General features: G+C 38.7%; 4 protein-coding genes across 6 annotated transcripts; 3 read left to right on the plus strand and 1 right to left on the minus strand.

The window, feature by feature from the left end:
* Positions 1-1,187: 1,187 nt before the first annotated feature.
* LOC139193351 (uncharacterized protein At4g26485-like) lies at positions 1,188-2,515 on the minus strand. Its single transcript, XM_070816345.1, has 3 exons — positions 2,368-2,515; positions 2,056-2,260; positions 1,188-1,812 (listed from the first exon to the last, which is right to left on the minus strand). Exons 1-3 carry the CDS (start codon positions 2,513-2,515, stop codon positions 1,188-1,190), a joined length of 978 nt encoding a protein of 325 aa, XP_070672446.1.
* A 992-nt stretch (positions 2,516-3,507) lies between these two features.
* On the plus strand, positions 3,508-7,432 carry LOC103405251 (uncharacterized membrane protein At3g27390). Its single transcript, XM_017324145.3, has 10 exons — positions 3,508-3,656; positions 4,337-4,445; positions 4,573-4,765; positions 5,002-5,138; positions 5,229-5,517; positions 5,648-5,754; positions 5,908-6,073; positions 6,165-6,360; positions 6,454-6,694; positions 6,871-7,432. Exons 1-10 carry the CDS (start codon positions 3,563-3,565, stop codon positions 7,118-7,120), a joined length of 1,782 nt encoding a protein of 593 aa, XP_017179634.3. The 5' UTR covers positions 3,508-3,562; the 3' UTR covers positions 7,121-7,432.
* A 4,067-nt stretch (positions 7,433-11,499) lies between these two features.
* LOC108169840 (uncharacterized mitochondrial protein AtMg00810-like) lies at positions 11,500-12,267 on the plus strand. The gene has a single exon (XM_017324026.1). It carries the CDS (start codon positions 11,500-11,502, stop codon positions 12,265-12,267), a length of 768 nt encoding a protein of 255 aa, XP_017179515.1.
* Positions 12,268-25,575: 13,308 nt separating this feature from the next.
* On the plus strand, positions 25,576-27,259 carry LOC103417205 (uncharacterized). 3 transcript variants are annotated; one of them, XM_029097702.2, is made up of 2 exons: positions 25,576-25,696; positions 25,844-27,259. In XM_029097702.2, the coding sequence occupies exon 2, from the start codon at positions 26,074-26,076 to the stop codon at positions 27,001-27,003; it is 930 nt and encodes a 309-aa protein (XP_028953535.1). In that variant the 5' UTR covers positions 25,576-25,696; positions 25,844-26,073; the 3' UTR covers positions 27,004-27,259. The 3 variants fall into 3 exon arrangements, with proteins under 3 accessions (XP_028953535.1, XP_008353617.2, XP_008353618.2); XM_008355395.4 differs by having other exon boundaries at positions 26,000-27,259; XM_008355396.4 differs by having other exon boundaries at positions 26,010-27,259.
* Positions 27,260-27,622: the final 363 nt, after the last annotated feature.

Raw genomic sequence — 27,622 nt, forward strand, 5'->3', positions numbered from 1 at the left:
ATTTAACAAACATAGTGCCTTGTCCTCGTCAGGAATTTTCACATCAAGGTTTGCTAAATCAGCAAGTATTTTATTATAATCATTGAGGTGTTCGTGCATAGAGATACCTGGACGATACTGAAATCGGAAGAGTCGCTTCTTCAAGAAGAGACGATTTTCTGCGCTCTTGGTCATATACTTCTCCTCCAATTTCGTCCATAACTCCTTAGCAGAAGTTTCCTTCATATACGGGTATTTCAACTCCTTATCAAGGAACGATCGAATAGCAGCACAAGCATGAAGATTAATTCGCGTCCACTGCTTGTCATCAATATCTTCTGGTTTATCTTCCAGAACCATATCCAACTCTTGTTGATACAACACATCCATAACTTCACATTGCCACATACCAAAATTATTAGAGCCATTGAATTTATCAACCTCTAACCTTGTAGTAGTGGTTGGATGTCTATTGGATGTAGACGAAGACGATGCTGACTCCTTCCTTACAGATTCATCTTTATCTCCAGCCATCTACTCGGTACTGTTCACAAATATGGCACTGTTCACAGATACAATACTGTTCACTGATACTGTAGCAGTTCACTGTTCACAGAACTGTAGCGCCAACACTATTCACGAAACTGGGCTCTGGTACCACTTGTTGTGCGGAAGCGGCATTCGACTGTAAGTGAATAGTAAGTGAAAAATAAAACAGAACCGAATAAAAAACAACACCAACAAGAACACCAAGATTTATACTGGTTCGGCAATGCCTACATCCAGTTTGGAGACGACGGAGTATTCCACTATAATCAATGAGAACATACAATAGTGTTTATCGCTCAATTTCCCAAAGACCCAAATAACCCCAAGCTCTCACACTTACAATAGAAAGAGAAAACCAAAAATACAAAGCAAGACAATTTGAGAAAATTCTTCTCTATGCCAAATGGCTTCTTGCTATTTTTCTCTCTTCCTTGTTCTTCTCTACTTCTCCATGCTTATGAGCTACACCTTGCTCTCCTTTTATAGCCAAAGAAAAGTTTCTCAAAGACATCAATGGCCAAAGGCCTAACATCAAGTCAAAAAGAATTAGGCATAAGTGCATCCAATTTTGGTTTCCCACATGTAGCATGCCATCCAACAATTTTGACCACAAAAATAGCCCAAAGATTTGGACTTTGACTACATGTTTGAGTCAAATATCAACAAGCTGGAGGGTCATCATCATCTTGGCAGGAAGGAGGTAAGGGTGGAGAAATTCTTTCCTCCGGAAACTGGAGGCAGTGGGCCATGGAGTGGTGTGAGGGCGGGTTGGGATCATTACATGGGCTAGTGGTGGGTCTCAAAACAAGAGGTGGTGGGTCATGTGGGGGGTTTTGTGTCTTAGGTTCGCACCGGCTCGTGGTCTGGATGCCAGACCTAAGAATCTCTCGTAAGGGTGGGCTTGGAGGAGCTGGAGGACAAATGTAACCCTGATAGCCAGGTGGTGAAGGGACATCACTAACAATGCTGGTTGTCGAATTACAAACAGAAATTTCAGAACTCGCATGTTTGAGAGAGAATTTGGAGGTGTAACATTCCTTGTTTGTTAGAGGAAACGTTTTGTTGCTCTGGATGCCGCCACCTCTCTTATTGTGGTAGCCAGGGTAGTCCGATTTGTCGAACCACACTTTCTCTTTCAAAAACAGGCCTGCTTTCTCAGCAAGCTCCTTCAACTTCCATTGATCATACGGGTAGTCTACCCTGTGTGAAACATGAATTTCACCACCTTTGCTGAGCATCCCGCGGGCGCTTTTGAAAAACGCTTTTAACAAATGTCTGTGCAATCTAGCTCCATTGAAGCTCCAAATTAATCACTTATGATAAAGAAATCCAGTAACTAATAGTTATAATATGGATAGAGATTAGAGAGAGATTAAAGGATCAGCATTATGCTATATAACTGCCCCTGCAGCCTCACCATTGCATAAACATTAATCAGTTTTGTTTTTTTTGGTTACACAGGCATCACTGGAGAGCATGTCGGAACAAGGCATGTCACAAAAGATGAAGGAAAATTTTGTCACTTACTCTATAAGCTCCTCGTCGGTTTCGATTAGCCGATGGTAATGACCTGCATGAGGAAAGTTGAATATGATAACATCAAATTTCATAGACTTCAGTGTGGGATGACGGTCCATGACATATACATTGACTTCATACAACACCAAGCACCCTCTTCTCTCCAACTCCTCCAAATGTGCCTCACTGCTGAAATGCTCAGTCAATATAGTATCTGAAAGTTTTCAAGAAAATTAATTAATTCATGTAAAACAAATTTAAAAAGATGAAGGTAACGGCTTTCTGTTTGTTACGTGCATCCAAGGAGTCCATATATTTTACCTTCGGATTCGAGAGTCGTAGCAACCATGTTCGCGGCGGAGCGAAATGCTCTAGCCAAACAGGCAGAAAATGAGAAGTCTCCCTCACCAACCAAGAGTATTTTGTGAGAGCTAGAGTAGTGTCCTATCCATCTTTGTTTCTTATCCATGCTTGATTTTTGCTCAACTTCCTTTAAAAATTATATGCTTTCTCTTTGAGCCATTTCACTTACTCTCTTAAAGGTGATAACAGAGGCAGAGGAAGAGTTTATTGTTAGAATTCCATCCTCAAGAAATTAAATGCCCATCTTTAATGTGCAGCTGTCTAAGAAGCAAAATCCTTGGACAAAGAAAGGTCTTTCCAGTTTTCAAGAACTGAGTAAATGTAAAGCAGCCCAATATTGATCGCTTTGTCTATCCCCTTCCATAGTTTTCTACAGGGGAGTTGATTATGAATATTTATATGTTGGTTAGCCTGTAGCTCTTCGACAGAAGGTTAGTAACAGAAAAATAGTGAGTTCATCCAAGAGTTTGTGAGTGCTCTTGAGTCAGTCAACCTCTTGAGTCAGTAACAACTTAAGAGAGAGGGAGTTTTGAATCTAGAACGTATAAGTGGAAACTAAAGACCTTATCCATTTGGAGATTAGATTATATGCAACGATCTAGTACATTTCTCTCCACTTGTAAATGATAGATGATAAGTTTGAGTCTCATAAATAACAAGTTCAATTCCAATTTATTTTTCAAACCTTTTTTTTTACTATAAAAAATATCCCACCATATATTTATGACAAACTAATCTCTTGATATAGTTTTATTTTTTTATTTTTTAAGAAATCTCTCGATATAATTTGGTACCGCATAAAACGGTAAACTTTTGCCTTTCAAGTAAAAACGGTATGCCAAAACTTTTGCCTTTCAGTAGAGATAGTTGGCTTTGGGCTTGCAGGTCATTTGGCCCTTTTGGGGGCTCTTCCTTTTTGTTCCCGCCGAACGCGTGACGATACCCCAAGAAAGCGGTGTCGCGTGTCGTTGTCTCAACGCTCTCCCTCACGAACCCGTCGTTTGCCACGTGCCCGCCTCACATCCCCTTTGTCCCGCCACGTAACGCCTCCTTACCTGCACTCCGTCAAATCAAATACCTTTTCTCTCACTCTCTCTCTCTCGCTTTATTAAATTCAATTTTTTTTGCCAAAAGTTATTACTTAGATCGTGCAATGGAGGTTCCTGTGCATTTTGTGGGGAAGCTATGGAGTTTCATCTCCTTTCTGCCCTTCTTTTTCTTGCTCTTCATCCTTGGCCTTGTCAAAGGTAATTAACCACACATAGTTATTGCTAATCACTGTGTTTACATCTGCTATGAACGATATGTACATATTAGTCAATATATGTCTATGCATACTGAACACAAATTGTATATCTACTTTATGTCCATGATTGCATGCATATACATAAATATAGAATCTGTTTCTTCCCATATCAATACTTGGTCAATATTATTGTTATTATTGATACTTTGATCTATTTTTTAATTAAAACAACAATTTCACCTTTTCTTTTTAAACCTTTATTCTTTCCCTCCCCCACCCCACCCCACCCACACCAGGCCTCAAACCTAGGACCTACTCTACCCCACTCCTCACCCACACCCTCACCACTAGGCTATTCCTAGTGGTTTAACAACAATTTCACTTTTAATCTAGCATTGCGTTCATTCTATGACCTATAAGTTATATTACTGATATTGTTGATATTTTAACCGTTGGAGTGTGTTAGCATATTGTTGATGTTGTTGATAAATTGAACTATTCTTTTTAGAAGTGTAGTTCAACTTGACAAGAAAAATCCTATCAATGAATGTATATGGTATGGATGCAAGGGGATGGATGGAGTTGATTGGATGGGTTTGCCAATTTATAGGTGATATATATATATATATATATATGTGTGTGTGTGTGTAAATTAGTAACAGTGTAGGTTTTGCTTGGCAGCTGCAATCATTGGGCCAGTGGCGGCGGGAATTATCGTGATTGGAAATTTATCTGTAATTGCTGGCCTTTGGATAGCTCATTTCATCTGGACTTACTACTGTGTAGCAAAGTATGCTTACCTTGTACTAATCTTTATGATTATGAACCGACATTATAAATGTTTTTATCGTTCTTCATACCATGTGCTTGGACATTTCCAAATTTTCATAGCCCTACTGTTTCCCTAATTATTTCAGGAGCAAGAGGCTTGGGCTTGTGTTGAAGATCCTTGTGCTGTTATTGCTGCCATTGCCTCTTGTCCTTTGGCCGGTCCTCGGAGTTGTTGGAAGTGTTTTAGGTGGGATCGGATATGGGTTTTTTGCTCCCCTTCTTGCAACATTTGAGGCTGTTGGCGAGAATATAACCGACAAGTTCTATCATTGCTTTGTTGTATGTCTCCTTTCTCCTTGGATTTTTTATTTTTTTTTGGTAAATGGTTTTTTGTTTTATTTTTGATAATGTATTCGGAGGGGCCATTTGAACAATAATAACATCCAGCGCTATGGGGGATTTTCATGATTTGTATCAAATGCATGTCCCTAACAAATTGTTTGTATGGAGCTTTCATTCTCGATTATAGTAAGGTCGTAGCAATTCATGTTGGCAGCTTATGTTTTGTGTACTAGGATGGTTCTTGGTCGACAATCAAAGGAAGCTTCGTGGTTGTGCAGGATCTCACAGATTTCTGCTTCCACTCTTACTTCTCCTTCATGGATGAGCTAATTGAGCAGATACCTGCGGATGAAAAGCCTTTGGATATCGAGTGAGAAACTTTACTTTTTAAACTCGTCAATTACTTGTTAAAAGAAATTACATAGATGGACATTCTGAAAATTTTGGTTTCACTTGGTAGGTTATTGAAATTGCCAGCTTCTTTGTTGGTGAGTCTGATTGGAGTGCCGGTGGATGTGCCTTTGATTACAATGGTTGCGATATGGAAAAGCCCATACATGTTGTTCAGAGGATGGAAGAGGTTATTTGAAGACTTGATAGGCAGAGAAGGACCATTCTTGGAAACAGTATGTGTACCATTTGCTGGTCTTGCCATTATCCTATGGCCTTTGGCAGTTGTGGGAGCCGTGGTAGCTTCTTTCATCTCTAGCTTCTTTTTGGGACTATATAGTGGCGCTATTGCTTATCAGGTAGGCCGATTAGTTGCCTCTTATGATAATTTTGTTGTGTTTGGGCATACTATTGGAACTTCTTAGTATGTGGATGGGTTCATTTTTCGTAGGAAAGAAGTTTTCCTTAATATGATGTGTGATTTTTCAGGAAGACTCGATCCACCTTGGACTTGCTTTCATAATTTCTGTGGTTTCACTGTTCGATGAATATGTGAACGAACTACTCTATTTGAGAGTAGGGTCTTGCTTTCCAAGGTACATCAGGGATCCCCGTCCTTCTTGTAGACTTCATATGAATGATTGCCCTAGTGAAATGTTTTGTCCAAAAATAAGGAATTTTACTTTCCATTAGGCCATTACAGCTTGAAGTCTTTTAATTTGATCATGAGACATATCTGTGACAGCTAGGCCAATATACCGTAGAAATATGAGTCCTCGCCCGGAGGGGAAAAAGTATGGTAACAACGAGAAAAATGATTTGGAGAATGGTGGAGAAGGCTCATATAAATCAAAACTTGTCTCACAACGATCAAGAACATGGAAGCAGGCAATTCAACGTTATAAACCAATCCAGGTAAGGAGTTGCCAAAATACAAATATAATCAACATGGACTCGAGTTTATCTGTCATTTTTATGTGACAAAATATTTTTGTTATTGTCAAAGGTGTGGGGCTGGCTGTTTAAATCTTGTGAGATTAACGGCCGGATATTCCTCCGCGATGGTCTGATAGATGTTAAGGACATAGAAGAATGCCTTATAAAAGGAAATTGTAAGAAGTTGGGGATCAAACTACCTGCTTGGTCTGTGATGGAGTGTCTTCTTGCATCAGCGAAGTCGAACTCGTCTGGGTTGGTCATATGTATGCTATCTGACTTAGATCTTTTATTCTTTGCTTAATTGATATATGTTACCTTGAGCTTAATCACAGTTAATTCTAATTTGAATCCCATAGCTGATGATGTAGAGTTGACGAAGGCAAATGGACCGAGGGACAAAGTGTTCGAGTGGTTCATCGGACCTTTGTTGGTCATGAAAGAGCAACTAAAGAATCTCCAATTGGAAGCGAACGAGGAAATGAGTCTCAGATACGTGTTTATGAAATCCAGAAATGATACACCATGGGAATGGGACGATACAGAGTTTCCATCGGGAGACCATGTCAGACGGGCGCAGTTGCAAGCCATATTTAGGAGGTGCGCACATTCATTTCATTATATAAATTGCTCTAGCCCCGATTGTGTTAGATATTCAGATCATCATGTCATTAACGTTGATCATTCTCGTGCGCATGATCAAGTCCGTGCTTGTTTTCTTTAGTTGTACGCTACCTCAGAAGCAAATAAAACTTTGACAAGCTGTTTTGTATCAGATTGCAGGGGCTTGTAGCGTCTATGTCAAGGATACCAACTTTCAGACGGCGGTTCAAGAACTTGGTGACAGTGCTGTATATAGAAGCGGTTCAGGCTGCTGCTTCAGACAGCCATATAGGAGGAATCTTAAACCCCGGTAAGGGTGCCAGTAGCGTCATTGGAAGCAAGGATAGAAGAGATGGTGAAACTAGGGACAGAGGCCGGAACGATACACGCGACAACGGGTCATATGGGATAATGGGAGTGTAGGATGAATGAGTTCTTTTTCAAACTACCCTTCCATAGAAATGGAAGCTTCGCATGTCTAATGACTCTATTTCGAGTTAAATTTTAGCTAAAAAGACGGAAAGTTAGTTTAGGATCTCGCTACAAAATTTTAACTTCAACCATATTCTAATTTAGGGAGTAGTGATAATTCTGAGCCAATAGGAATATTTTAAATATTGTTAAATTGTAATAAATAACGATAGGAGCTCATTGTCATTCCTCACTCTTTAGATTCAGTAGCTCCTAGGGGTTTTTCGATTTTCAGAGCATAATACATTCAATTCGGTTTTTTCAGCTTCGGTTTAGTTTTTTCGAACCCACTCCTACCATCTACTCATGTTTTTAAAGAGGGTAATGTTAGGAAAACTAAATTTGAAGTTAAATTTTCAAACTAAAAAATGTGTTAGCAATAGGAATGAACATGTTTAATAACGTTTATATAATAAATTAATCATCAACTTTCATGTTCTTGTTGCAGTCTTAGTAGATTAGGAATGTGATTGTGTAAATCCTAGTATATCTTGGAATATCTCTTATATTCCTATTAGGGAGTTGATTACCTGTTAAAGAGTTGTAATCCTAAAAGGGTAAGGAATTAACATTTCATACTACTATAAATAAAGACATAATGGGGTGGAATAGAACATACCTCACAATTACACATCTATATCTTCTTCTCTCTATATTGCACATTCTCTCTCTATATGACCTCCATAATTGTTCAGTAATTATGCATACACCACATTATCAGTGTTGAATTATAAGTTATGAGCTGATAGGATGAATTTTATGGTTTAAATGGTGTATCCACTTGTGCTTAGAATGCCAAGTGTAAAGTTTTGATTTGTAAAGGCCATGAGAGCCATGTGAATTTCCTTTGATTTGATTACTTGTTAGATGTGTGGCTATGATCTAATCTAGGAGAGAGAACAGATCCAACTGTCCCTAACAATCATTTTCTTTACCTCACGACCTGTGTGAGAAAGAAAGATATATATCAAAAATCTAAGAAAGCACCTCTACAACTTGTAAAAGGAGAGAAGAAACCATTTTCTCAATTTTATCAACTTTTTTGAATCCATTCAACATAAGAATAATCACAAGTTTGATTCAATCTAACATGGCCTCAGAGCCAGGTTGCGATTAGAACTGGGCGTGCATTGTGAATTCAAACATCACCGGCGTTGGGTTTTCTGGGTTCGCATAAGCTCGCGATGGCTGGATTTGGGAGTGCCTCACTCCGATTTTCACCGATGAGAACTACGAGTTCTGGAGAATCAAAATGGTCACCATTTTCAAGTCACATGGACTATGAAATCTGGTGGAAAAAAGAATTACGACTCCCGATTCGAAGAAGACGAAGGCGAAGACTGATGAAGATACAGACGCTGATGGTGACGATGATGAGAAAATGGCTACAATCTTCATGAAAGATGCAAAAGCTCTCGACATCATTCAAAGCGCAGTCTCTGATCAGATTTTCCCTCGAATCACAAACGCAGACTCAGCAAAAGTGGCGTGGGATCTGTTATATGGTGAATATCATGATGGGGAGCAGGTAAGGTCTGTGAAACTTCAAAATCTTAGACGAGAATTTGAATACACTAGAATGCGTGATGATGAATCCTTGTCTGGACATCTTACTCATCTAAATGATCTGATTAATCAAATGAAGACGTTTGGTGAAACTCTTTCAAATGAGAGATTAGTTCAGAAGGTGTTAATTAGTCTCACTAAGATGTATGATCCTATATGTTTAGTGATAGAAAACACCAAATGTTGGGAATCTGTTGAGCTGCAAGAGGTACTAGCTATATTGAAGAGTCAAGAACAGAGGTTTGATTTGCACTCATCTGATGCAACTGAGAGAGCATTTTCTTCTCTTACTGTTAATCCAAAAGGACAGAATCGAGGGTATGCTCAGTCTAGTACATTTAAGCCACAAAGAAATTATAATCAGAAGGGTAAGAAGTGGGACTCAAAACCTAAGTTTCAGCAAAAGCCATTTGTTAATGCTGCACAAAATGTTACTTCTGCTCAAATCATGAGTCAAGAGGGTACAAAACCTTAGTGCAAGGTGTGCTCCAAATTTCATTATGGTGAATATAGGTATAAGGGGAAATCTAAGTGTTATAACTGTGATAGATTTGGGCACTGGGCCAAAGAATGTACTGTTGGAAAAGCTGTTCAGAAAGCAAACTGTGCAAATCAAATGGAAGTGACTGGAAACTTATTATATGCAAATTGTGTTATTGCTGAATCAAAAGTTAATGGGGAATGGTATATTGACAATGGCTGCAGCAACCATATGACAGGGAATGTTGATCTCCTTGTTGATATGAAGACCGATGTTGCAGGGAAAGTTCAAATGCCAACATGAGTGTTAGTGAATGTGGCAAGAATGGGATCACTAACAATTGAAACTAATAAAGGGAGGAAATACATCAAAGAAGTCATGTACTTACTTGGTTTAAAGGAGAATCTACTGAGTGTGGGACAAATGGATGAGCACGAATATTATCTTGTGTTTGGTGGAAGTATGTGCACTATTTTTGATGATCCTTCTCTGGAATGTCAAATTATCAGTGTGAAAATGAAAGGAAACAAGTGCTATCCTCTATCTCTTAGGCCCGAGAACCAACTTGTGTTGAACACTAGTTTTGCTCACTGTACTTGGACTTGGCACAGAAGATTAGGCCACTTAAGTTTTGGTGGAATTAAACAGTTGAAGGATAAAGACATGGTTCATGGTCTACCATATTTAGAAGAGTATGATAGAGTTTGTGAAGGTTGTCAATATGGTAAACAACACAGAGAAAGATTTCCTAGTGGTCAAGCACAAAGAGCAGGTGCTTCACTCGAATTAGTTCATGTTGATCTATGTGGGCCAATGAGAAATGAATCCATTGGAGGAAACAAGTATTTTATACTGCTTGTGGATGATGCAACAAGAATGATTTGGGTATACTTCCTTAGATATAAATCTGATGCTTTCTCTTGCTTCAAGAAGTTCAAAGCAATGACTGAGTTGCAAACTGGTTTAAAGGTGAAATGTCTGAGGAGTGACAGAGAAGGGGAGTTCATATCTACTAAATTCAATCAGTTTTGTGATACATAAGGCATTCAAATGCAACTCTCTCTTGCATACACTCCACAACAAAATGGAGTGGTGGAAAGGAAAAATAGAACTGTGGTTGAAATGGCCAAGTCTATGCTACATGATAAAGGGATGTCTTACTATATGTGGGCAGAAGCTGTACATACTGCAGTTTATATTCTGAATCGATGTCCTACCAAGTCTCTTGACAACATAACCCCTTTTGAAGCCTACAGTGGAAGGAAACCGGGTATTGCTCATTTGAAGGTTTTTGGCTCAGTTTGTTATGTGCACACTCCATCTAAGCTAAGGCACAAACTAGAAGCTAAGAGTCTGAAGGGAGTTTTTGTTGGTTATGCAAAGTGTGAGAAAGGGTACAAAGTTTTTTATCCACTTTCTAAAAGGATAATATTGTCGAGAGATGTTGTGTTTGATGAAGATTCAAGTTGGGACTGGCAAGGAAACACAGAGAAACATGTGACTATGCCCAACTATGAATGGCAATCTATTGAGATACCAAGAAGTGAGTTCACAGAAGATGAGACTCAAGTCTCAAATACCTTGTCACTTGGTAGTTTGAGAGAAACTTCAAGTGGTAGTGATGACACTCAGATTACTCCACAAGTACAGTCGAGTGAGTCTTCTAGCAAATCAAGTGAAGGTGTGATAGACTCACACGTTTTTTTATCATACTCCATTGAAATGAAGAAACTTGGATGATGTACTTGCTCAATGCAAGTTATGCATTATGGAACCTGAGAAGTATGAAGATGTTGCTGAGGATGAGTCTTGGATGAAAGCCATGAAGGATGAGCTTTCCATGATTGAAAAAAATGCAACCTAGGAACTGGTAGACATACCATCAAACAAGCCTATAATTGGAGTTAAATGGGTGTTTAAGACCAAACTCAATTTTGATGGAACTGTGCAAAAGAACAAGGCAAGGCTTGTTGCAAAGGGATATGCCCAGAAACCAAGAATAGACTACAATGAGACTTTTGCCCCTGTTGCTAGGTTGGATACAATCAGAACTCTTATTGCTTTGGATGCACAAAAGAGTTGGAAACTCTATCAGCTTGATGTCAAATCTGCTTTTCTGAATGGTGTTCTGGAAAAAGAGGTATATGTAGAACAACCTGATGGATTTGTGATCACAGGAAAGGAAGACAAAGTGTATAAACTCCATAAAGCTCTCTATGGTCTCAAACAGGCACCTAGAGCCTGGTATGGGGAGATTGACACTTATTTTGCATAGTGTGGTTTCATGAAGAGTCTTAGTGAGGCTACCCTCTACACCAAAGCAAGGGGAGATGAAATTCTAATTGTTTCAATTCATGTGGATGACATAGTGTATACAGGGAATAAAAATGATCTGTTGAAAGAATTCAAGGAGGATATGATGGTCAAGTATGAAATGACTGATTTGGGTCTTCTTCATCATTTTCTTGGCATGAGAATTATTCAAACTCACTCTAGTATTTTTATTCACCAAAGAAAGTATGTTGCTTCTCTGCTGAATAAATTTGGCCTAAGTGAGTGCAAATCTGTATTCACACCCCTTGTTCCATCAGATAAGTTGTGTAAAGATGATGGTAGTGGATCAGCAAGTGAGGAACAATATAGAAGAATTGTGGGAAGCTTGCTATATCTTACTGCCACTCGACCAGATATAATGTATGATGCCAGTCTCCTTGCTAGGTTCATGAACAGTCCCACAAATAAGCATTTTGGTACTGCTAAAAGAGTGCTAAGATACATTAAAGGTACTCTGGATTATGGCTTGGAGTATGTGAAAGGAAAAAATGCAATGCTAATTGGATTTTGTGATAGTGATGGGGGAGGATCGGTTGATGACAACAAAAACACTTCTGGAAATGCTTTTTCTTTTGGCAGTAGGGTGTTTTCATGGGCTTCAATGAAACAAAATTGTGTAGCTCTTTCCACTGCAGAAGCTGAGTATATCTGTGCTTCTGAGGCAACCGCCCAAGTTATTTGGCTTAGGTTTGTCCTTGAAGACTTTGGTGAATTATAAACTGAATCAACTCCAGTGCATTGTGATAATACAGCTGCAATTGCAATCACCAAAAATCTGGTGTTCCATCAGAAAACCAAGCACATTGACAGAATGTATCATTTCATCAAGGATGCACTACAAGAAGGGGTAATTAACTTAGTGTATTGTCCAACAAATGAGCAAATTGCAGACATCTTCACTAAGGCCCTAACCAAGGATCGGTTCAACTATCTCAGAAACATGCTTGGTGTGAAATCAGCTCAAAACTTAAAGGGGAGTGTTGAATTATAAGTTATGAGCTGATAGGATGAGTTTTATGGTTTAAATGGTGTATCCACTTGTGCTTAGAATGCCAAGTGTAAAATTTTGATTTGTAAAGGCCATGAGAGCCATGTGAATTTCCTTTGATTTGATTACTTGTTAGATGTGTGGCTGTGATCTAATCTAGGAGAGAGAATAGATCCAACAGTCCCTAACAATCATTTTCTTTACCTCACGACCTGTGTGAGAAAGAAAGATATATATATCAGAAATCTAAGAAAGCACCTCTACAACTTGTAGAAGGAGAGAAGAAACCATTTTCTCAATTTTATCATCTTTTTTGAATCCATTCAACATAAGAATAATCACAAGTTTGATTCAATCTAACAATCAGCACGTTCTTGATGCTGCGCTAAAGAGAGTTTATTCTTCAATCAGGGAAGTATTACGTTTTAATCATTCTTATTATGATTAATTTATTATTTTGAATTGATCTACATGCTATTGATTCAATTTAATTTTTCTATGTTGAACGTGATACAACACATTGGAGATGCAATTCCGGCTTTCCGAGAAAGATCTTCTACAAATTCAAAGGCTTTTGTTGTTTTCTGCCAATCAGGTACACTTAAAATAAAGTAAGATATTTGAAACGACCTTGAAGCATGAAAACATTCCCCATGATGCATGAATCCCCTATGTTTATATTTTCCTTCCGATATATATATTGTATATGTTCATATTTGTCAACATATATATATATATATATATATATATATATATTTGTTTCATGCATTACGCAATTAAATCGTTATGTGGAAATTGTGAGTCAAAGTATATTCATAAATTAGAAGCATAATAGGGTTTCTAAAACCCTAGAAATTTCGGAAAAAAAAAGAAAGGAAATTGGACATCATGCGGCACCACGGTCGTGAGGACCACTATGCTGGCCCGAAGCCCATCCGTGTGGAGACACTCCTCGAAACGACGTCGCTTCGACATATGGACCTTGGCAGCAGCCCTCTGGGCTTTGCTGCAGAGCACATGGACACACCAGGCCTTCGGCCTGGTTGGTTTGACTCGAGCCCGTAGCTTAACTCCATAAAGGAAACTTGCAACATTTCCCTTTCGGAACAATCTAATACTCTCGGCCCAAATCTGCCAGCACCAATAGGCTACTGTACCTTGTTCTACATCCCGGCCCATCTTTGCTGCAAGCCTGCAACTTGCATGCCCAATTGGGCTTCTTTTGCAACCTGCCCGAGCCCAGCCCATAGCTTGAGGCTACATGAGCTTGTCTAAAGCAGCAGCTAACAATGCTGGGTTGCTTTATTTTCTTGGCCCAAAAGCCAATTTTTGGCTTGTTTTTTTTTTCTTTTCAGCCCATATTTTTGGTGCCCTACTCACGGCACCCAAGCCCAATGTTATTAGGTTATGGCTTTTGGAATCTAATGCTAATTTTTGGCATTTTAAATAATTTAAACCCGAATGTTATAATTATTTTTGCTTCTACGATCGACCCCGAATGATCCTGATCTATTGAATTAATTAAAAGTGACTTGCAGTCCATTAATTTGATAATGAATCCAAAATTATTGACCTGAATATCACTTTTGGACATTAACGATTCAATAATTTATTTTTATACTTTGAACCATTGACATACTTTCGTAGTCTCGAAGCGCTCACACTTGAGTCCTTGAAGAAACTCAAATCCACTACACTTAGTTGTATATTGCATTTTGTATTATTACAGGAACCTCTCCTTTATGAACTAAACGTTCATAAACTAAATTGAACTTGTAGTTTCAAATTTAGTGCTTTTGAAACCCAAAGATTTCATAAAACAATACACCCATGAAAACCCGATGTTTTTTCATGAAAACCATGTCTTAGAACTCGAATGTTCTAACTTTGATGCTTATGGATGATTTATTCCCATATCACTAATCACAATCTTGTTCCCTTCAATTCAGTGGATTGTCGAACTGTCACAAGTTCGATTTTCCTGATTTGGACATTTATAATAGAAACCACTTTATGAGGGGTACAAGACGTGAATCTCCACTTGACTATCAAGAAGCTGAGAAACCATTGAAGCCAACAATGGCAAGGAAGAGTTGAATAAGTCTCCACCATGATCTTCATTCGAAGACTTATGCCCAAAGCATTACAAGCGGATTTACCTCTTGAACGAGGATTCCATGGCTCTTTGGCTCGCTCCTACAGACTGTCTAATCATGAAAGACATTGCCTGAAGCAAACCATGATTACGTCCATGAATGAGTACAATTTTGAAGTTTATAAATCCGATCGAATTTTGACTAGAGAATACCTTTCTCATCCTTCCATGCTTCTAACTCGCCCCTGAAGCAGCAATGTAGAAAGCGAAAGTTTACCAAATTCTTGGATCTAATTACTACCACAAACATATGGTAGAATCAGAGTCTGCCAAGGTGTGGCATCATGCCCGAAGCGTGATCTTTGGCACCTAAGACCTAGAACTTCAAGAATAAGGGATAATATTTTCGAACCTCAACCCTGTAGAATCTACTTCCATCTCAATGGAATAGATCATTGGTTATGCACATGTTTGTGCCCCTACCAATGTTGTTGAGGAATACCATTCTAGTAGTCAATCTGTGAGACTAATTTTGCTCCATCAAACATCATTGGAAGAGTAGAATTTTGACATGGATGACCTTGTTGGCCGAATCCCCTTAGTAAACCATTTACTTTGTGAACATTTTTCCATGTTCCTGGATTCAAGTTTGGTGTATGTTTTACTTATGGATAATCTTATTGATCTTGTCCTCGAATATGAGTTAATTGAATCATGTTTCTTAATACATGTAACCGATTCAATTAAACACGTGATTAGGTGGGAAAGTTAGTTGTCTGGATGAATGTGTACTACACACACTAACTTTACACCTAAATCACATCTCTAACAACGACTTTAGGTTTATCCAACCTGATTAAGAGCATTGGTACACTCCTCGTTGTATGAATGGTACTGCATCACCATTTAAGGGACCTTAAATTCTCCTTGTCGTTGAGTTTTTAAGGATATTGGAGATGACAATGATCATAAATGAACCACGGAAGAAAATAAAGTGAAATATCTTTGCACCACCTCCAAACATAAGTTTGAAGCTTTGATTTAGGGCCAATGAGTTGTCTCCCAACTGGGAATACACCACATGTGGCTAGCCTGAAGCCTAATGATTGAGCAGTTTACTTAGTTTGGCACGACCTTTTGAGACATTTAGGTCGAACAATGATGCTATGACGCATCTCCTTACCCGAAGTAAGGATCTTGTGCCTACAAGCACACTTTGCCAAGCCTGCTCATTAGGGAAATTAATTTTCTATATCATTTCTCGCAAAGATATGAAATCACCCTTTTTCATAATGGATTCAATGGAATATATGTGGACTAATCTAACCAAAATGCGGACCATATAAATACTTATGGTTTTGGTTGATGAAACGACAAACTGGTCGCATATTTATCCACACACATTGTTGCTAAACCTCATGGCCGATTAAGGGTTCACCACCCTACTTATCCTTTAAGGTCTGGGAGACTGGATAATGCCGGAGATTTTATATCGACGGTTTTCGATAAAGTATTGCATGTATTTTGGGTTTATAATTGAACATCGAGTTCCTATGTTCACCCCAAATAGTCTCGCCTAGCGATCATAAAGCACAATTTAAATGATCGCCCGGATTTTGGTAAACGAACCAAATTTTCGGTTTCTACCTAGGGCTATGCAATCCTTGTACGCAATTATGTTGGTCCACCTTGAGGCCCATTGCCACCCAACCTATATGACGTTACAGTTAGTTACTGGGTATGAACTTGACGTTTTTCGTATTTACGCATTTGGGTGTGTATTCTATGTGCCAAGTTGCGTCGCCGCAACGTACCAACATAGGTCCTCAAAGAAGGATGTGAATATTTGTCGATCATGATTCTCATTCACACTAGCTCTCTTCGAGCCCTTTCATGCGATCTCTTTACCGCTCATTTACGGGTTGTCACTTTAATGAGACAGTCTTTCCGTTGTTAGGGAGAGATAAGAACGTCAACATTCATATAGAACAAAGCGAATTTGAATGGACGTTACCCACTATGTTTCATCTCGATCCATGTACCGCACATGTATGATAAGTGCGATGAATTCTAGCTTTCAGAATGTTGCTCCAAATGCATTCCTCTAATCTAGCTAAAGTGACGATATCATATACCAGTTGCAAACATGCCTGCAAAGATATACCTACTTAACGGATGTCGAGTCAACGTCCCTGGAAGGTGTGTTGCCCTTGTTGGACAGTTTGGACGCCCCTGTTAGACGGTTTGATACACCGGTAGATAGCCAATCAATCTGTCTTGGCCTAGAACACTACAGATCACTCGGTTCGTAGGATTCACTTCCCTAAAAGAGGATGACACGTCACAAAATGAATCTAAACTCGATCACTATCTCAAATCATTTCCATCTCATGAGATTAATCCGGATTTCTCCCGAGACTTAAAGTTCTTGGTCCAGTATACTAGTTTGGATGAGCTAAATGGAATTGAAATGAGATTATCATCGATGATGTTTTCACTTATATGGTAGCTACCAATATAAATGAAAAGCGACGATATCGAACCGTGTTCCGTGGATTAAGTGACACCGTATAACTGATTGGACAACCAAAATTACAATCCAGGTCAAATTCCTTACCAAAATGTGTATTGGACCTGTCGTTCCTACACTGCCCAAGGTAACCCTGTTATGTTACAAGTGGGAAAGGAAGCGTTATGAGATGAATGAAATAGTGCGATATGATGCATGCCTTACAACACAAGGTTTCTCTCAAACGTTTTATGATTGATAGCAGCATTATGAAATGTGGTTAGTGTTTTCTCCATGGGGATATAGATACGAAGATTTACATGTAAGTTCCTGAAGAATTACATGGACTGATTCAAATAGTTCCAAAACCACGGAACACCATTCTTAACTTGTTTGAGGCGTTCACTTACAATCCGACGGATGCTGTATACCCGTATAAGTGATTATTTGATCAGTCAGGGAATAATTATGCCCTTGTGTGTTAAACTATGAAGTCTTGTTCCGAATTGCTAGAGTTACAATTTATGTCGTTAACACAAATCTCACTAAGACTCTGGAAGAGCTTGAGAAAATTATCTCGCACCTAAAGATGGAATTTGAGATGAAGGATCATGGGAAAACTCGTTTATTCCTTGACTTGAAGTTGAAGCATTATTCTGACGGTATTTTGGTCTACCAATCAAACTAGACCCAGAATGTGTCACCTTTGAGTATACCTTTGATCATCCATACGTTATATGCAAATGAGACCCTTAAAGAGGTTATGGAATCCGAAATTCCATATCGAAGTTCAACTTTGCGCTTCGTTGTACTTAGCTCATTGTATTTAGACATGACATCTCATTCGCTGTTGATCTTGGTAAAGATGCAGCACCGCGCCTACACACATCCACTAAATTGGTATTAAAGACATACCCTAAAGGTACTACGAGGGCAAATCCCAACGCATCTCGAGCGGATCCAACCCCCTGATCCTCAGAATGATGCTTGCCTTGTTTGTTATGCTGACGCAAGTTACTTATCAAACCCGCACAAGGCAAAATCCCCGAATGGTTATGTCTTTACCACTAAGGGATATCGCAATATCTTGGAGGTCCACGATACGACCTTAGTTGCAAAATCTTCAAAACGTTCCAAGACTCACCTCACTTCACTACGCCATAAGTGAGACATGGTTAGGAGTTCTTGTTGAGCATATTTGAAGTACTTGTTGTGTTTTTCATCCATCGTTGAGTCCCAATGACGATCCATAAAGACTATGTCGCATGTATCAACCCGACTAAGCCATGATACATTAACGAAGTCAACGCCAAGTTGTATCGTGTCTACATCTACATCAACAAAGAATCAGGAGATTGAAGTCATGCAAGCTCATCCCAGACAACCTTGCCGACTTCTACACGACGTCACCGCCGAAGTCAACTTTCCAGAAGCTTGTTCAAGGAATTGATATGCCTAGCTATCATATGCAATGCATGTAGTTTTCATTTGGAAGTTATGTCAAACTCAGGGGGAGTATCCAGAAGTATACTCACTTGATCTTAATGTACTTTTTTCCCTACGATTAGGAGCATTTTTCCCACTGGGTTTTGGCTACCTAACTAGGTTTTAACGAGGCACCCATCCTTGGCTGATCATACCATTGTGAGCTCTTCTACTTGCGTCCAAAAGACGTATAGTTTTGACTTAATGCAACTTCTCACTTTTTCTCCTTATTTTATGGGTTTTTCTCCCACCTTGGATTTTACCATAACGAGGTTTTGTGAGTTTTACCTTTTTATGCATTCTTCCGTTGATTTGAGATTCGCATTCGCTCATTGTGCCAACGACTTCATCAACTATACTTACTTCATCGCTGAAAACCTGATGCGCCATTTACTTGAGTATTTACACACTCAAGGGGGAGTGTTGCAATCGTATTAGATTAAGAATATGATTGTGTAAATCCTAGTATATCTTGGAATATCTCTTATATTCCTATTAGAAGTTGATTACCTATGAAAGAGTTGTAATTCTAAAAGGGTAAGGAATTAACCTTCCATACTACTATAAATAAAGGCACAATGGGGTGGAATAGAACATACCCCACAATTACACATCTCTCTCTTCTTCTCCTATGCCGCACCTTCTCTCTCTATATGACCTCCATAATTGTTCAGTAAATTATGCCTACAATAGTTCTTTAATTTTCAAAATTTTATTTACAAATTTAGTTTCCGCATTACCATTTTAAAGTTCTATTTCTTTTCAATCATATTAAAATATTCAAAGAATTAAGTTCTATTTATTTTCAATCATATTAAAATATTCAAAGAATTTCAGTGGGACCTACTGCCAGCCATCAGTTAGCAATAATACAACAGCAACAAAGTTTCATTTTGCAACTTACCACTAGAGCAATGCTTCCTAGGATACTCCAAAAATGATGCAATCGGAGATGCAAAGAACCCCTTTACATCCTCAATTTTGCATCTTTTGCATTGGAGATGCTCGTACGATTGGAGATAAAATCTTCAGCTTCCCTCTATATTTTGGCTAGGAGCACATTCAAGGAGTCCATTGGAGTTCGAGTCTTCCAATTCGTGTAATTGAGCCTCCACCTTTACCCGGACCTCCAACCCTTCTGTCTCGACAACTAATCTTGTAATCCATCAATGAGAGAGCGGAGGGAAGTACCTGCAAAAGACACATCCCTCCGCTCTCTCATTGATGGATTACAAGATTAGTTGTTAGTAGAGAATTAGAGGACTCAAATTTTTCTGCACCAACATTGACATTCTCTCATTTTTAGATTATTTTCTTGGGTTGGACTCCAACGAGTTTGGCCTATAACGAATGGAGTTATGATTAGTTTTTTTGCTGGTTCTCTATGATCATATTGGAATAGATAAACTTTTACATTCAAGTATATTAAAGGATATCAGGTGAATGGTTTTTCATTTGGAGCGGATTAGTGGATTAATAGTTAGTTGTTAAGGGGGAAGAGGAGAGTGCAAGTGGCCATTTATCATAGTGGTGGAAAGATGTTAAGCCCTTGCATGACGGTGTGACTAATCTAACATCTAATTTAACAAAATATATCGTTTGATAAAAAAAAAAGGGGAGAGTCTGTGGGGATCAAACCCACACCATATTACATAGACAATATTGTTTTCTGCAATTTCATTGCAGTTTATGTTAGTGTGTAAATTGTGATCTGATGTGGTAGTTGTATTTCTAGCTTATATTGCTAGGATGATTAGCTAAATTGGTTGTATGCTTTCTTATCTAAGTCTCATAGTTCTTAAGTAAGTGAGTGTACATGTGTCTTCATCTCATAGGGTGTAAGATGGATGGCTAGGATTACTTGGATGTAATTTTGAATACTGCCAAAAGTTTGGAAGTGTAACTGTTAAGTGTAGAGAGATGTTCCTCTCTCATTTTGTGAGCAATAAAACAGTGCGTGTGTGAAGAATTGCAGAGTCATATTCTCTGCTCTCATTCTTTCTCTCTCTCACTCTAGTCATTGCAGCATATCCTCCATTGTTGTACTACGTTTTCTTCTTGTTCTAACATGGCCTCAGAGCCTTGTTGGGTCTGAATCTCTGGGCGTCGATTCTGTGAGAGATAGTGAGCAAGTGTTTGCAACACATCGTTGCAAAGAAAATAGTAGAGAGAGGTGTGATCTAAGTCTAACATGGCTGGATCTGGTGGAGGGGAGCTTCGAGCTCCGGTGTTCAACGGAGAAAATTTCGATTTCTGGCAGATTCGAATGAAAACAATCTTTCGATCTCACGAGTTATGGAATATTGTTGAAAAAGGTTTTACCACTTCAGCGAAAGGGGAAGGAGAACTCACTGAGGTGGAAACGAAGTTGCGGAGTGAAAATCTGGTCAAGGATGCAAGGGCTCTTGGAATCATTCAGGGAGCCGTATCGGATCAAATTTTTCCACGCATTGCAACCTTGGAAACTGCGAAAGAAGCTTGGGATATTCTGAAGCAAGAGTATGTAAGGGACAAACAGGTACGATCTGTGAAATTACAAGGTCTGCGTCGTGATTTTGAATATACCCATATGAGTGAAAGTGAATCTCTAGCTGCATATTTAGCTAGGTTGTTTGATCTGATAAATCAGATGCGAAGCTATGGAGAAAATCTTAGTAATCAGAGAATTGTGCAAAAGTTATTGATCAGTTTACCCAAAACATATGATAGCATTGCTTCTGTTATAGAAAATACTAAAGATATTGATGTAATTGATGCACAAGATGTGGTTGCCATATTGAAAAGGTTTGAACTGAGATTAATCAGACATGAAGAGAGTAGCACATAACGTGTATTTGCTAGCTTAGATATCTCATCTAAGAATAGTAAATTTGGTAATCAACATACCAATACTGGTGGATCAAAATATCAGAAGAACTTCAAGTTCAAAGGGAATCAGTGGACTAACAGGTTTACTCCAAGTGTAAGAAATGAAGTTAACAACACTGGAGGGGCATGCAAATATTGTGATAAACTTCACTATGGTGAATGTTGGCTAAAAGGGAAGATTAAATGTCACAAGTGTGGAAAACCTGGTCATATTGCTAGGATCTGCAATCAAAACAAAAATGCTCAGCAAGGGAATTTTGCAAACAAAGTGGGAGAGCAAAGGAATTTTACAAACAAGGTGGGAGAACCTGGAAATCTCTTCATGGTCAAGCAATCAACTGAAGTGAAAGCTGTGAGTGATGCCTGGTATATTGACAGTGCGTGCAGTAATCACATGACTTCCAGATAGGAGTTACTTATGGAAATTGATAGAAGTATTAAGGCAAAAGTGCAAGTTGGCACATGGGTTCTTGTTGATGTGAAAGGCAAAGGAACCTTGGTCATTGACACGGATAAAGGAAAAAGGTACATAAGAGAAGTTATGTTGGTACCTGGAATTGCAGAAAACCTTCTCAGTGTTGGGCAGATGACTGAACATGGGTATTTTCTGTTATTTGGTGATTATAAGGTGGATATTTTTGATGATAGAACTCTGACAAATTTGGTGGTTAGTGTGAAACAAAAGGGAAATAGATGATTTCCACTTGTGTTCAAGTCAAACGATCACTTGGTACTGAAAACCAATGTGCATCAGAGTAGTACAATGTGGCATAAACGGTTTGGTCACCTGAATTTTAGAAGTTTGCAACAATTGCAGGAGCATGATATGGTTCTTGGGTTACCTGAAATGCATGACAGTGAAGGTGTATGTCAGGGATGTGCATTTGGTAAGAATCATAGAGTGTCCTTTCCAAGGGAGTTAATCTGGAGAGCAAGAATGCCATTGGAACTTATACATTCAGATGTGTGTGGCCCTATGCAAACACCAACCATGAGTGGAAATCGATACTTTGTTACATTCATTGATGACTATTCGAGGATGTGCTGGATATATCTCTTGAGACACAAGTCAGATGTCTTTCATGTATTCAAGAAATTCAAAGCTATGGTGGAACTTCAAAGTGGTTTTTCAGTGAAGAAATTGAGAACAGATAGAGGAGGAGAATTTACCTCAAATGAATTTGAACAGTTTTGTGAAGCTTTGGGTTTGGAGAGGCAGCTTACTGTTGCATACTCTCCACAACAGAATGGAGTTGCAGAGAGAAAAAATAGAACTATAGTGGAGATGGCAAAGTGTATGCTTCATGAGAAAGATCTTCCTTATAGTTTTTGGGGTGAAGCTGTAGTTACATCTGTCTACTTGCTCAATAGATGTCCTACAAAGGCATTGGAAAATGTGACACCTTTTGAGAAATTCAGTGGAAGAAAACCTGGAATTCAACACTTGAGAGTGTTTGGCTCATTAGGTTATTCCCTTATTCCTGGAAACCTGAGACAGAAGCTGGATGAAACAAGTGTCCTTGGTATTTTTATTGGATATGGCACTTGTGAAAAGGGGTACATATTGTTTAATCCTGAAACTCAGAAAGTAATCATTTCAAGAGATGTTATTTTTTATGAGAATGGTACATGGGATTAGGATAGACAGAAGATCAAAGAAGTGTACATTCCAATTGCTGCAAGTGAATCTTCAGAGATGAAAGAAGCTGATGAGGATTCGGATTCCATGGAACAAGCTGTTGCTGAAGGTTCTCAGACTCAACTTACAGATTCTCCACTCATTGAATCTGAAAGTGCTAGTGACTCAATCTCTGCATCTCAGATTGATCATACTCCTTTGAGATATAAAAGTTTGAGTGAAATCTATGAAAGATGTCATGTGTGTATTATTGAACCAGAATCCTATTATGAAGCTGCACAGGATGAAGCATGGAAGAAAGCTATGAAAGATGAAATCAGCATGATTGAGAAAAATAAGACTTGGGAATTAGTGAAAAGACCATATGATAAACCTGTGATTGGTGTGAAGTGGGTGTACAAAACTAAATTGAATTTGGATGGATCAGTTCAAAAGAACAAGGCTAGGCTTGTTCCAAAAGGCTATGCACAAAAGCCCGGAATTGATTATAATGAAACCTTTGCACCTGTGGCAAGGTTGGATACAATCAGAACATTAATTGCCCTGGCAGCAAAGAACAAATGGAAGTTGTTTCAATTGGATGTAAAATCGGCATTCTTGAATGGTGTACTAGAAGAAGAAGTGTATGTTGATCAGCCAGATGGATTTATTGTACAAGGGGAAGAAGATAAGGTCTACAGGTTACATAAAGCACTATATGGTCTGAAGCAGGCACCAAGGGCCTGGTATGGTGAAATAGACTCATATCTTACACTCTGTGGGTTTAAGAAAAGCACTAGCGAAGCAACTCTGTATACCAAGTGGAGGAAAAGTTCAGAAATGATTATAGTGTCTATCTATGTTGATGACATAATATACACTGGAAGTTGTCAAGAATTGATGGATGACTTTAAATCTGATATGATGCTCAAATATGAAATGACTGATCTTTGACTCCTACATCACTTTCTTGGTATGGGAGTAATGCAAACTGAGGAGTACATTTTCATTCATCAGAGAAAATATGCTTCTTCTCTACTGAAGAAATTTGGACTTCAAGACTGTAAGTCAGTGAGTACTCCATTGGTTCCAAGTGATAAATTGAGAAAAGAGGATGGAAGTGGGACTGCGGATGAAGCTCAATATAGACAAATTGTAGGTAGTTTGCTGTATCTCACAGCAACTAGACCTGATATAATGTATGATGCATGTCTGCTATCACGATTTATGCACTGTCCAACCAACAAGCACCTTGGGACAGCAAAGAGAGTACTAAGATATGTTCAAGGGACTCTTGATTTTGGCTTGGAATACAAGAAAGGCAAAGGAGCAATCTTAATGGGATTTTGTGACAGTGACTGGAGCGGTTCAGAAGATGATATGAAAAGTACATCGGGGTATGCATTTACCTTTGGCAGTGGAGTTTTCTCTTGGTCTTCAGTCAAGCAACAATGTGTTGCATTATCAACAGCTGAAGCAGAGTACATTAGTGCATCTGAAGCAACTGCACAGGCTACATGGCTGAGATTTGTTTTGGAGGACTTTGGTGAAATGCAAACAGTTGCAACACCAATGAATTGTGATAATACTTCAGCCATAGCTATCACTAAAAATCCTATTTTTCATCAGAAGACCAAGCACATCAACAGGAGATACCATTTCATAAAGGAAGCATTGCAGCAAGGAGTAATTGAGCTGTTGCATTGTCCTACGAAAGAGCAAATTGCTGATATCTTTACAAAGGCATTGGCAAGAGAACAATTCAGTTATCTGAGGGAACTTCTTGGAGTTAAATCAGTTCACAATTTAAAGGGGGCTGTTAGTGTGTAAATTGTGATCTGATGTGGTAGTTGTATTTCTAGCTTATATTGCTAGGATGATTAGCTAAATTGGTTGTATGCTTTCTTATCTAAGTCTCATAGTTCTTAAGTAAGTGAGTGTACATGTGTCTTCATCTCATAGGGTGTAAGATGGATGGCTAGGATTACTTGGATGTAATTTTGAATACTGCCAAAAGTTTGGAAGTGTAACTGTTAAGTGTAGAGAGATGTTCCTCTCTCATTTTGTGAGCAATAAAACAGTGCGTGTGTGAAGAATTGCAGAGTCATATTCTCTGCTCTCATTCTTTCTCTCTCTCACACTAGTCATTGCAGCATATCCTCCATTGTTGTACTACGTTTTCTTCTTGTTCTAACAGTTTAACGTTCAAATTAAATTGTACCGATACCTTATTTTTTTACTAAGTACCATAGACGGATTTAATTTACTTTTCTTAGTTTCCTCCAAAGCTAAACCAAAAAACAGAAAGCAAATTGATAAGGAGGACGCTGTAAATAGAAATAGTAAAAGATCTTGTTTTGTTAACCCTTCTGTTTCGGCAACCTCTTAGATTATAGCCTCTAAAATGGAGAGTTTTTCTCCACAAAACAAACTGCCTCTTCTATTTCTCTCTTTCTCTCTCTTCACCAACCCCTCTCTCTCTCTCTCCTCTCTCTGTCAAACCAGTTTCTCATCAATCTCCATCCATGTCAATAGGCCATATCCAAAGGCACCGAGAATCCCAAAGATCCCAAGAGGTTAAGTTGTAAGCTCCAAATATCCAATCCCTTTTCATTCTCATTAGCATTAGATTTCAAGATCCACAATTGAAAAAAAAAAATCAATGTGAAACTTTTTACCTAACCTATTCAATGATTGCTAACCCAACAATTTTACATATTTGTTGGTGTAGCACATGAAAATGGAGGTGGCAAGAAATATTTGATGATTAAATTGCTACCGATCAAACCTTAAACATTACACATCTCTTTCTCATCCTCAATCCGCATGCTTATTCAATCCGCGATATTATTGTATTTTTTTTCCGATCATCAACTCCTATCGGAAGTATACATCAGTTTTGGTGAACAAATTTCGCGACTCTAGCATTATTGTTTCGAGAAAGCATCTACATTTGCAAAGATGCAGTCTTTGAGTCGATCAATACGAGGTCAATCATTACATGAGCCTCCACCATTTGCAGAGAAGATCACAGAAGACCCTGTGACAACGAAAACCGCACAAAGCACGGTGACATGCGTCTACCTTGCAAATATTGCGACATGTTGGCGGAAGGTGACGATCATATGGTGTAAGAACCTCATGAACCATTCCCTCAGCATTCGGATTGATAGCTTAGACGGCGGTTTTCATTATACGTGCAAAATCGACCTAAAGCCATGGCATTTTTGGAGCAAAAAAGGGTATAAGTCATTCGAGGTCGAAGGGAATCAAGTGGAGGTTTATTGGGATCTTCGTTCTGCAAAATTTGGCGGCGGCCCAGAACCTTGTTCTGACTTTTATGTTGCTCTTGTTTGCGATCAGGAGATTGTGTTGTTATTGGGAGACATGAAGAAAAAGGCATACAAGAGAACAAAATCCAGACCAGCCCTTGTGGAGGCACTTTTATACTACAAAAAAGAAAACGTGTTTGCCAAGAAAAGTTTTGCCACAAGAGTGAAGTTTGATGAGAATAGAAAAGAGCATGACATTGTCGTGGAGAGCTCAACATCGGGCTCGAAAGACCCCGAAATGTGGATCAGCATAGATGGGATTGTGTTGATTCATGTCAAGAATTTGCAGTGGAAATTCAGAGGGAATCAGACCTTGCAGGTGAACATGCAACCGGTGCAAGTTTTCTGGGACGTGCACGATTGGCTTTTCAGCAGCCCCGGGACTGGGCACGGGCTGTTTATTTTCAAGCCAGGGCCGCCGGAATCAGAGAGCGATCACGACAGAGATGGCAACGGCGGCATAGACAGTGATCATAGCAGTCCTTATTATTCAACTCAGACTAGTAACTCAACATCTTCTGACTTCTGCCTGTTTCTTCATGCATATAAGATTGAGTGAGGGAAACTAGCTTATGGTCGTAGCATTACTTCATATATAAGGGTACTCGAATATTCATTTGATAATTTGTAAATTGAACTTTTTTAATTGTTGGTGTCACCCGTTTCGTGCTGTTATAGGATACTGGGTAGCCTTTGGTAGGGAAGGTATATGGAGGATGATGAATGGTGGGAGGCATATATAATAATGTAAAATTGTATTCATATTATATATGCAGGAAATTAAGAAAATAAGGTCTAGAAATGCTATTCCATGATCTCCTACTTATTCTTGCAATTTTTCAAGTGGATTGATTATTATATTCTTGCCATTTTTTATTTTCTGTGTGTGGAAAATTGGAGGGGTACGGTGTTGGTATAATGTGGATATGGCTAGTGTTTAAGGACCGATATTGCTGTTAATTTTTCATGATAAGAAAGTGAAAAGAAAATGCTTCGAGTCAATATTCAAGTATCAAACGTTACAACACCGAACTAACATGTTTCATGGTTTAATTGTAGGTCAAACCATAAAAAAGGGGTGGATGAATTGAATCATTTTACACTTGTTTCGATAGATTAATCCAAGGCAAGTCATGTAAAATTATTTTTGATTTTCTTATTCACTGGTGTTAAATTGG

This window comes from Malus domestica, chromosome 17 (assembly GCF_042453785.1).
Source record: "Malus domestica chromosome 17, GDT2T_hap1".
In the NCBI taxonomy this organism is placed as follows: domain Eukaryota; kingdom Viridiplantae; phylum Streptophyta; class Magnoliopsida; order Rosales; family Rosaceae; genus Malus; species Malus domestica.

Excerpts from the sequence above, each read along its gene's own strand:
- LOC103417205 (XM_029097702.2), top strand. The coding sequence starts at position 26,074 with ATGCAGTCTTTGAGTCGATCAATACGAGGTCAATCATTACATGAGCCT.
- LOC139193351 (XM_070816345.1), bottom strand. The coding sequence starts at position 2,515 with ATGGATAAGAAACAAAGATGGATAGGACACTACTCTAGCTCTCACAAA. Across the intron at positions 2,261-2,367 it reads TACGACTCTCGAATCCGAAG|ATACTATATTGACTGAGCAT; the intron begins GTAAAATATATG and ends GAAAACTTTCAG. Across the intron at positions 1,813-2,055 it reads ACCGACGAGGAGCTTATAGA|ATTGCACAGACATTTGTTAA; the intron begins GTAAGTGACAAA and ends CAATGGAGCTAG.
- LOC103405251 (XM_017324145.3), top strand. The coding sequence starts at position 3,563 with ATGGAGGTTCCTGTGCATTTTGTGGGGAAGCTATGGAGTTTCATCTCC. Across the intron at positions 5,518-5,647 it reads GTGGCGCTATTGCTTATCAG|GAAGACTCGATCCACCTTGG; the intron begins GTAGGCCGATTA and ends GTGATTTTTCAG. Across the intron at positions 6,361-6,453 it reads CTCGTCTGGGTTGGTCATAT|CTGATGATGTAGAGTTGACG; the intron begins GTATGCTATCTG and ends TGAATCCCATAG.
- LOC108169840 (XM_017324026.1), top strand. The coding sequence starts at position 11,500 with ATGAAGAGTCTTAGTGAGGCTACCCTCTACACCAAAGCAAGGGGAGAT.